The 10,334-nt window shown below is 56.4% G+C and overlaps 1 protein-coding gene across 1 annotated transcript in view; it reads right to left on the bottom strand.

Annotated features, from left to right (window-relative positions):
• Positions 1 to 543: 543 nt before the first annotated feature.
• LOC132389891 (alpha-1,2-mannosyltransferase ALG9-like) overlaps positions 544 to 10,334 on the bottom strand; it is a gene marked incomplete at its 3' end in the record, with an annotated part of 123,834 nt that continues 114,043 nt past the window's right edge. Inside the window, exons 7-9 of the mRNA XM_059962452.1 lie at positions 3,031 to 3,160; positions 2,279 to 2,426; positions 544 to 673 (exon numbers count right to left, since the gene is read on the bottom strand). Coding sequence (XP_059818435.1) covers positions 544 to 673; positions 2,279 to 2,426; positions 3,031 to 3,160 — 408 coding nt within the window. The remainder of the gene's footprint in view (positions 674 to 2,278; positions 2,427 to 3,030; positions 3,161 to 10,334) is intronic.

Raw genomic sequence — 10,334 nt, 5'->3', positions numbered from 1 at the left:
CACACCACCAGGTTCAGGGACAGTTATCACCCCTCAACCATCAGGAAGGAGGTACAGGAGCCTCAGGTCCTAGTCCTGACGAAGGGTCTCGGCCCGAAACGTCGACAGTGCTTCTCCCTATAGATGCTGCCGGGCCTGCTGCGTTCCACCAGCATTTTGTGGGAGCAGAATTAGGCCGTCTGGCCCATCGAGTCTGCTCCGCCATTCAATCATGGCTGATCCTTATTTTTCCATCTCCTCCTCAACCCCAGTTCCCGGCCTTCTCCCTCTAACCTTTGATGTCCTGTCTAATCAAGAACCTGTCAATCTCTGCCTTAAATACCCCCAACGACCTGGCCTCCACAGATTCACCACCCTCTGGCTAAAGACATCCCTGCTTTGAAAGGGCGCCCCTCTATCCTGAGGCTGTGCCCTCTCGTCCTAGACTCCCCCCCCATGGGAAACATCCTTTCCACATCTACTCTGTGTCCAGGCCTTTCAATGAGATTCCCCCCCACCCCCCCCACTTCATCTTTCCGATAAACACACACAACAGTCACTTACGTATCGAGAGGGCGCTTCGAGGTTTTGGTCGTTCATGTCAGTGGGATGAATTCGAGTTGCTTTGGGTCCTTTGGCGAAGGGCTTTGGGAGCTGCCCGCGGAACTCAGAGGCGACAAACTGCAGCTGCCAGCTGTGGGGGGGGGGGGGAGGAAGGGCACGGGTCTTTATTCCGCCCGTCGAAGAACCAACGTCAGCCGCGGCGACAGAAGCTCCTACATACGCCGAGACGACGGGCGCGGGGGAAATTGAAAGACTGGCCCAGGACAAGCCGCAGTCGGTGATCTGCGCCCCAGTAGGGGGGGGATGGCCTTAACAAGGCAGCGGCAGCACAGGGACATACAACCATATAACAATTACAGCACGGAAACGGGGCAGGCTCGATGGGCCGGGTGGCCGACTCCTGTTCCGATTTCGTACGTTATCGTGTCCTTATGAACTCCCATTGATGGAGAGTGAGGGATTCCCGTTGAGAATTTACAGAGAAGGGGTAGGAGAGGAGGGAGGAGAGGGGGAGAGGGGAGGGAGAGGAGGAGAGGGGAGGAGAGAAGGGAGGAGAGGGGATGAGAGGGGGGAGAGGAGGGGAGGAGAGGGGTGGAGAGGGTGGAGAGGGGAGGGAGAAGGGGGAGGAGAGGGCGAGGAGAGAGGGGGAAGGGGGAGGAGAGGGCGAGGAGAGAGGGGGAAGGGGGAGGAGAGGGCGAGGAGAGAGGGGGAAGGGGGAGGAGAGGGTGAGAGGGGGAAGGGGGAGGAGAGGGTGAGGAGAGGGGGAAGGGGGAGGAGAGGGCGAGGAGAGGGGAGGAGAGGGCGAGGAGAGAGGGGGAAGGGGGAGGAGAGGGCGAGGAGAGAGGGGGAAGGGGGAGGAGAGGGCGAGGAGAGAGGGGGAAGGGGGAGGAGAGGGCGAGGAGAGAGGGGGGAAGGGGGAGGAGAGGGCGAGGAGAGAGGGGGAAGGGGAGGAGAGGGCGAGGGGGAAGGGGAGGAGAGGGCGAGGAGAGAGGGGGAAGGGGGATTGAGAGTGGCGAGAGAGACAGGAAGAGACGGTGGAAGCAGAGAAAGAGAGAGAGAGGTCAGCAGAGAGAGGGAGGGGGAGGAGAGAAGGGGAGAGGGATAGTGGAGAGAGAGAGAGAGAGGAACAGAAAGAAAGTGGGGAGGGGAGAGAAAAAAGGGGAGAGTGGGGAGGAGAGGGGGGATTGAGAGTGGAGAGAGAGGAAGAGAGAGAGACAGGGAGAGACGGTGGAAGCAGAGAGAGAGAGAGAGGCAGTGACAGAGAGGGAGGGAGGAGAGAAGGGGAGAGGGATAGTGGAGGGAGAGAGAGAGGAACAGAAAGAAAGTGGGGAGGGGAGAGTGGGGAGGAGAGGGGGAGGGAGGGGGGAATTGAGAGTGGAGAGAGAGAAGGAGAGAGGGTGAAGGGAGAAAAAGAGGACAGAGAGGAGTGAGACAGGGAGAGACAGAAAGAAAGTCAGAGAGAAAGAAAGAGAAACAGAGACAGGGAGGGAGGGAGGGAGGGAAGGGAAGAAGAGGAGAGAGAGAGACGGAGATGCAGAGACAGAGGGAGAGAGAGAAAGGGGAGGAAGGAAGAGGAAGAAAGTGGGGAGGGAGGATTGAGTGGAGAGAGAGAAGGGGAGAGGGACAGTGAAGGGAGAAAAAGAAAGATGGAGAGATAAAAGTGCGAACTTTGATAATTCGAGGCCCGCGCCCGACAGAAGTGGCGCATCATTTGAGAAATGCAGGAGCTGCTCACTTGTCGGGTAAGAGGAAGCTGCCCGGGAAGCGGTGCCACTCCTTCCCAACGCAGACGTTGACCGGCCTTCCCTCGGGGACCGTGTGGGTGCCTGGGTCGGAGGCGATCCGCTGGAACTCTGGGTAAAGGTCCAGGGGCGCATGGTAGCCTGTAAAGACACACAGAGAGACAACGCGGTGGGATCCCCCGGCCGGATTCTTCATAAACCACCTCCCTAACTGAAACTGCGGCCCAACACTAAGGCTTCTGGCCGGCTCCGGACACGGTGGTTGACGGTTTTACAACGGTTCCGGAGGTTTCTCCACACACTCTGGAAGAATTTGTACAGATGGGCAGTGGGACATGTCGAGGTGGCGGGGCCTCACTCGGTCCGTGGAAGTGATTTCCGGGATTGAAAGGCCCCGTCGCGTGAGGAGCGTTTGACGGCTCCGGGATCAGAAGAACGAGGGGTTGACCGACCGGACGGTGAAGGGGCCTCGATGGGGCGGATGCGGAGAGGAGGGTGGGGCAGCACAGGCCTCGGAAGAACGGAGATGAGGTGGGGGGGGGGGGGGGAGAGTTTCTTCAGCCGGAGAGTGGAGCATCTGCGGAATTCGTCGCCGCAGGCGGCTACAGAGGCTGAGTCTTTATGCCGTTTCTTAAGGCCGATGGATTGGTAGGTTGACGGGCCAAATGGCCTCTGACTCCTTCCCCCTTCCCCCCCCCCCCCCCCCACCTGACAAGGACGAAAGCGTAACCGCCCAGCTACTGACCTCTGAACAGCGCCACGGAGCGGGAAAGGGACAGCAGTCCGAAGAGGCCGACCGTGCCCAAGGCCAGCCAGTTGGAGGAGATGGTGTAGTGCTCTGGCCGGTATCGGTGGAACAGGAAGTGGTAGGATTTCTGTCGGAGAGACGGTGGGGCGGGGGGAGGAAAGAAAGGTTCAGTCAGTGAAAGCTTCTCTCTTGCTGCACGAGGACTGTCTGACCAAACAGATCACTGTCTGGACGAGGAAATCTGCCAAAGCTGGAAACTCAAGCAACACACACAAGTTGTTCAGGGCTGACGAAGGGTCTCGGCCCAAAACGTCGACAGTGCTTCTCCCTATAGACGCTGCCTGACCTGCTGTGTTCCACCAGCGTTTTGTGTGCGTTTCTATCTGAATGGTGTCAAGTTAGGAAAAGGGGAAGTACAACGAGATCTAGGTGTTCTTGTACATCAGTCACTGAAAGCAAGCATGCAGGTACAGCAGGCAGTGAAGAAAACTGATGGCATGTTGGCCTCATAACAAGGGGAGTTGAATATAGGAGCAAAGAGATCCTTCTGCAGCTGTACAGGGCCCTGGTGAGACCCCGCCTGGAGTATTGTGTGCAGTTTTGGTCTCCAGATTTGAGGAGGGACATTCTTGCTATTGAGGGAGTGCAGTGTAGGTTCACGAGGTGATTCCCAGAATGACGGGACTGTCATATGTTGAAAGATTGGAGCGACTGGGCTTGTATACACTGGAATTTAGAAGGACGAGAGGGGATCTGATTGAAACATATAAGATGATTAAGGGATTGGACGCGCTAGAGGCAGGAAGCATGTTCCCGCTGATGGGTGAGTCCAGAACCAGAGGCCACAGTTTAAGAATAAGGGGTAGGGGGCCATTTAGAATGGAGTTGAGGAAAAACTTTTTCACCCAGAGAGTGGTGGATCTATGGAAAGCTCTGCTTCAGGAGGCAGTGGAGGCCAAGTCTCTGGATGCTTTCAAGAGAGAGATAGATAGAGCTCTTAAAGATAGCGGAGTCAGGGGATATGCGGAGAGGGCAGGAACGGGGTTACTGATTGTGGATGAACAGTGAACGGCAGTGCTGGCTCGAAGGGCCGAATGGCCTACTCCTGTCATTATTGTCAATTATCTATAAACCACAATGGCTAAAATTAAAACACCGTCTCAGGGTGTAACAGAAGGGAGGAGAGAGAGTGAGCAGGGAGGTGGGGGGGGGGGGGTGGCGGAGGAACTCCCTGACGATGGACGCTGTTTTCTCACTACAGCGGTTCCCGTAGACACACTCAACAGCTGAGGGGGTTTTACCCGTGACGGAATGTGCCACCTTGTACAATTGGGCTTCAGTTAACTAAAACGCCACAGTTCACTCCAACTCCTTCACCCTGTCGGTCCGGAGGGAGCCCCAGACTCCCCTCGCGTCACCACGTGTCCCGCAAAAGTCGACAAGAAAATCCCTCACTGGGCAGATCGCTCGTTCGCAGCTCGAACTAAACTCCAGACTTCCGGAAACGCAAAACATGCTCAATCGTGTCATTTCCCCCTGAATCTGATGAGCTCAACAACCACAAGGTCAAGTTAATCGTTAAATACAGCGTGATATTCACACCGCCGCCATCCGGAAGGAGGTACAGGAGCCTCAGGACCGGCACCACCAGGTTCAGGGACAGTTATTACCCCTCAACCATCAGGAAGGAGGTACAGGAGCCTCCGGACCCACACCACCAGGTTCAGGGACAGTTATTACCCCTCAACCATCAGGAAGGAGGTACAGGAGTCTCAGGACCCACACCACCAGGTTCAGGGACAGTTATTACCCCTCAACCATCAGGAAGGAGGTACAGGAGTCTCAGACCCACACCACCAGGTTCAGGAACAGTTATCACCCCTCAACCATCAGGAAGGAGATACAGGAGCCTCCGGATCCACACCACCAGGTTCAGGGACAGTTATTACCCCTCAACCATCAGGAAGGAGGTACAGGAGCCTCAGGACCCACACCACCAGGTTCAGGGACAGTTATCACCCCTCAACCATCAGGAAGGAGGTACAGGAGCCTCAGGACCCACACCACCAGGTTCAGGGACAGTTATCACCCCTCAACCATCAGGAAGGAGGTACAGGATCCTCAGGACCGGCACCACCAGGTACAGGGACAGTTATCACCCCTCAACCATCAGGAAGGAGGTACAGGAGCCTCAGGACCCACACCACCAGGTTCAGGGACAGTTATCACCCCTCAACCATCAGGAAGGAGGTACAGGAGCCTCAGGACCCACACCACCAGGTTCAGGGACAGTTATCACCCCTCAACCATCAGGAAGGAGGTACAGGAGCCTCAGGACCGGCACCACCAGGTTCAGGTACTGTTATCACCCCTCAACCATCAGGAAGGAGGTACAGGAGCCTCAGGACCGGCACCACCAGGTTCAGGGACAGTTATCACCCCTCAACCATCAGGAAGGAGGTACAGGAGCCTCAGGACCCACACCACCAGGTTCAGGGACAGTTATCACCCTTCAACCATCAGGAAGGAGGTACAGGAGCCTCGGGACTCACACCACCAGGTTCAGGGACAGTTATCACCCTTCAACCATCAGGAAGGAGGTACAGGAGCCTCGGGACTCACACCACCAGGTTCAGGGATAGTTATTACCCCTCAACCATCGGGAAGGATGTACAGGAGCCTCAGGACCGGCACCACCAGGTTCAGGGACAGTTATCCCCCTCAACCATCAGGAAGGAGGTACAGGAGCCTCAGGACCGGCACCACCAGGTTCAGGGACAGTTATCACCCTTCAACCATCAGGAAGGAGGTACAGGAGCCTCAGGACTCACACCACCAGGTTCAGGGACAGTTATCATTCCTCAACCATCAGGAAGGAGGTACAGGATCCTCAGGACCGGCACCACCAGGTTCAGGGACAGTTATTACCCCTCAACCATCAGGAAGGAGGTACAGGAGCCTCAGGACCCACACCACCAGGGACAATTATTAACCCTCAACCATCAGGAAGGAGGTACAGGAGCCTCAGGACCGGCACCACCAGGTTCAGGGACAGTTATTACCCCTCAACCATCAGGAAGGAGGTACAGGAGCCTCAGGACCCACACCACCAGGTTCAGGGACAGTTATTACCCCTCAACCATCAGGAAGGAGGTACAGGAGCCTCAGGACCGGCACCACCAGGTTCAGAAACAGTTATTACCCCCTCAAACATCAGGAAGGAGGTACAGGAGCCTCAGGACCGGCACCACCAGGTTCAGGGACAGTTATCACCCTTCAACCATCATGAAGGAGGTCCAGGAGCCTCAGGACCCACACCACCAGGTTCAGGGACAGTTATCACCCTTCAACCATCAGGAAGGAGGTACAGGAGCCTCAGGACCGGCACCACCAGGTTCAGGGACAGTTATCACCCTTCAACCATCAGGAAGGAGGTACAGGAGCCTCAGGACCGGCACCACCAGGTTCAGGGACAGTTATCACCCTTCAACCATCAGGAAGGAGGTACAGGAGCCTCAGGACCCACACCACCAGGTTCAGGGACAGTTATCGCCCCTCAACCATCCGGAAGGAGGTACAGGAGCCTCAGGACCGGCACCACCAGGTTCAGGGACAGTTATCACCCCTCAACCATCAGGAAGGAGGTACAGGAGCCTCAGGACCCACACCACCAGGTTCAGGGACCGTTATTACCCCTCAACCATCAGAAGGAGGTACAGGAGCCTCAGGACCCACACCACCAGGTTCAGGGACAGTTATCACCCCTCAACCATCAGGAAGGAGGTACAGGAGCTCAGGACCCACAACACCAGGTTCAGGGACAGTTATTACCTCTCAACCATCAGGAAGGAGGTACAGGAGCCTCAGGACCGGCACCACCAGGTTCAGGGACAGTTATCACCCCTCAACCATCAGGAAGGAGGTACAGGAGCCTCAGACCCACACCACCAGGTTCAGGGACAGTTATTACCCCTCAACCATCAGGAAGGAAGTACAGGAGCCTCAGGACCCACACCACCAGGGACAATTATTAACCCTCAACCATCAGGAAGGAGGTACAGGAGCCTCAGGACCCACACCACCTGGTACAGGGACATTTATTACCCCTCAACCATCAGGAAGGAGGTACAGGAGCCTCAGGACCCACACCACCAGTTTCAGGGACAATTATTTACCCTCAACCATCAGGATGGAGTTACAGGAGCCTCAGGACCGGCACCACCAGGTTCGGAAACAGTTATCACCCCTCAACCATCAGGAAGGAGGTACAGGAGCCTCAGGACCCACACCACAAGCTTCAGGGACAGTTATCACCCCTCAACCATCAGGAAGGAGGTACAGGAGCCTCAGGACCGGCACCACCAGGTTCAGGGACAGTTATCACCCCTCAACCATCAGGAAGGAGGTACAGGAGCCTGAAGACCCGCACCACCAGGTTCAGGGACAGTTATCACCCTTCAACCATCAGGAAGGAGGTACAGGAGCCTCAGGACCCACACCACCAGGTTCAGGGACAGTTATTGCACCTCAACCATCAGGAAGGAGGTACAGGAGCCTCAGGACCCACCACCACCAGGTTCAGGGACAGTTATCATTCCTCAACCATCAGGAAGGAGGTACAGGAGCCTCAGGACCCACACCACCAGGTTCAGGGACAGTTATTACCCCTCAACCATCAGGAAGGAGGTACAGGAGCCTCAGGACCCACACCACCAGGTTCAGGAACAGTTATCACCTCTCAACCATCAGGAAGGAGGTACAGGAGCCTCCGGACCCACCACCAGGTTCAGGGACAGTTATTACCCCTCAACCATCAGGAAGGAGGTACAGAAGCCTCAGGACCCACACCACCAGGTTCAGGGACAGTTATCACCCCTCAACCATCAGGAAGGAGGTACAGGAGCCTCAGGACCGGCACCACCAGGTTCAGGGACAGTTATCACCCTTCAACCATCATGAAGGAGGTACAGGAGCCTCAGGACCCACACCACCAGGTTCAGGGACAGTTATCACCCCTCAACCATCAGGAAGGTAGGTACAGGAGCCTCAGGACCGGCACCACCAGGTTCAGGGACAGTTATCACCCTTCAACCATCAGGAAGGAGGTACAGGAGCCTCAGGACCGGCACCACCAGGTTCAGGGACAGTTATCACCCTTCAACCATCCGGAAGGAGGTACAGGAGCCTCAGGACCGGCACCACCAGGTTCAGGGACAGTTATTACCCCTCAACCATCAGGAAGGAGGTACAGGAGCCTCAGGACCCACACCACCAGGTTCAGGGACAGTTATCACCCTTCAACCATCAGGAAGGAGGTACAGGAGCCTCGGGACTCACACCACCAGGTTCAGGGACAGTTATCACCCTTCAACCATCAGGAAGGAGGTACAGGAGCCTCGGGACTCACACCACCAGGTTCAGGGATAGTTATTACCCCTCAACCATCGGGAAGGATGTACAGGAGCCTCAGTCAGGACCGGCACCACCAGGTTCAGGGACAGTTATCCCCCTCAACCATCAGGAAGGAGGTACAGGAGCCTCAGGACCGGCACCACCAGGTTCAGGGACAGTTATCACCCTTCAACCATCAGGAAGGAGGTACAGGAGCCTCAGGACTCACACCACCAGGTTCAGGGACAGTTATCATTCCTCAACCATCAGGAAGGAGGTACAGGATCCTCAGGACCGGCACCACCAGGTTCAGGGACAGTTATTACCCCTCAACCATCAGGAAGGAGGTACAGGAGCCTCAGGACCCACACCACCAGGGACAATTATTAACCCTCAACCATCAGGAAGGAGGTACAGGAGCCTCAGGACCGGCACCACCAGGTTCAGGGACAGTTATTACCCCTCAACCATCAGGAAGGAGGTACAGGAGCCTGAGGACCCACACCACCAGGTTCAGGGACAGTTATTACCCCTCAACCATCAGGAAGGAGGTACAGGAGCCTCAGGACCGGCACCACCAGGTTCAGAAACAGTTATTACCCCCTCAAACATCAGGAAGGAGGTACAGGAGCCTCAGGACCGGCACCACCAGGTTCAGGGACAGTTATCACCCTTCAACCATCATGAAGGAGGTCCAGGAGCCTCAGGACCCACACCACCAGGTTCAGGGACAGTTATCACCCTTCAACCATCAGGAAGGAGGTACAGGAGCCTCAGGACCGGCACCACCAGGTTCAGGGACAGTTATCACCCTTCAACCATCAGGAAGGAGGTACAGGAGCCTCAGGACCGGCACCACCAGGTTCAGGGACAGTTATCACCCTTCAACCATCAGGAAGGAGGTACAGGAGCCTCAGGACCCACACCACCAGGTTCAGGGACAGTTATCGCCCCTCAACCATCCGGAAGGAGGTACAGGAGCCTCAGGACCGGCACCACCAGGTTCAGGGACAGTTATCACCCCTCAACCATCAGGAAGGAGGTACAGGAGCCTCAGGACCCACACCACCAGGTTCAGGGACCGTTATTACCCCTCAACCATCAGGAAGGAGGTACAGGAGCCTCAGGACCCACACCACCAGGTTCAGGGACAGTTATCACCCCTCAACCATCAGGAAGGAGGTACAGGAGCCTCAGGACCCACAACACCAGGTTCAGGGACAGTTATTACCTCTCAACCATCAGGAAGGAGGTACAGGAGCCTCAGGACCGGCACCACCAGGTTCAGGGACAGTTATCACCCCTCAACCATCAGGAAGGAGGTACAGGAGCCTCAGGACCCACACCACCAGGTTCAGGGACAGTTATTACCCCTCAACCATCAGGAAGGAAGTACAGGAGCCTCAGGACCCACACCACCAGGGACAATTATTAACCCTCAACCATCAGGAAGGAGGTACAGGAGCCTCAGGACCCACACCACCTGGTACAGGGACATTTATTACCCCTCAACCATCAGGAAGGAGGTACAGGAGCCTCAGGACCCACACCACCAGCTTCAGGGACAGTTATCACCCCTCAACCATCAGGAAGGAGGTACAGGAGCCTCAGGACCGGCACCACCAGGTTCAGGGACAGTTATCACCCCTCAACCATCAGGAAGGAGGTACAGGAGCCTGAAGACCCGCACCACCAGGTTCAGGGACAGTTATCACCCTTCAACCATCAGGAAGGAGGTACAGGAGCCTCAGGACCCACACCACCAGGTTCAGGGACAGTTATTGCACCTCAACCATCAGGAAGGAGGTACAGGAGCCTCAGGACCCACACCACCAGGTTCAGGGACAGTTATTACCCCTCAACCATCAGGAAGGAGGTACAGGAGCCTCAGGACCCACACCACCAGGTTC

This window comes from Hypanus sabinus, unplaced genomic scaffold (assembly GCF_030144855.1).
Source record: "Hypanus sabinus isolate sHypSab1 unplaced genomic scaffold, sHypSab1.hap1 scaffold_695, whole genome shotgun sequence".
Taxonomy (NCBI): domain Eukaryota; kingdom Metazoa; phylum Chordata; class Chondrichthyes; order Myliobatiformes; family Dasyatidae; genus Hypanus; species Hypanus sabinus.
This window is presented reverse-complemented; position numbering and strand designations above follow the sequence as displayed.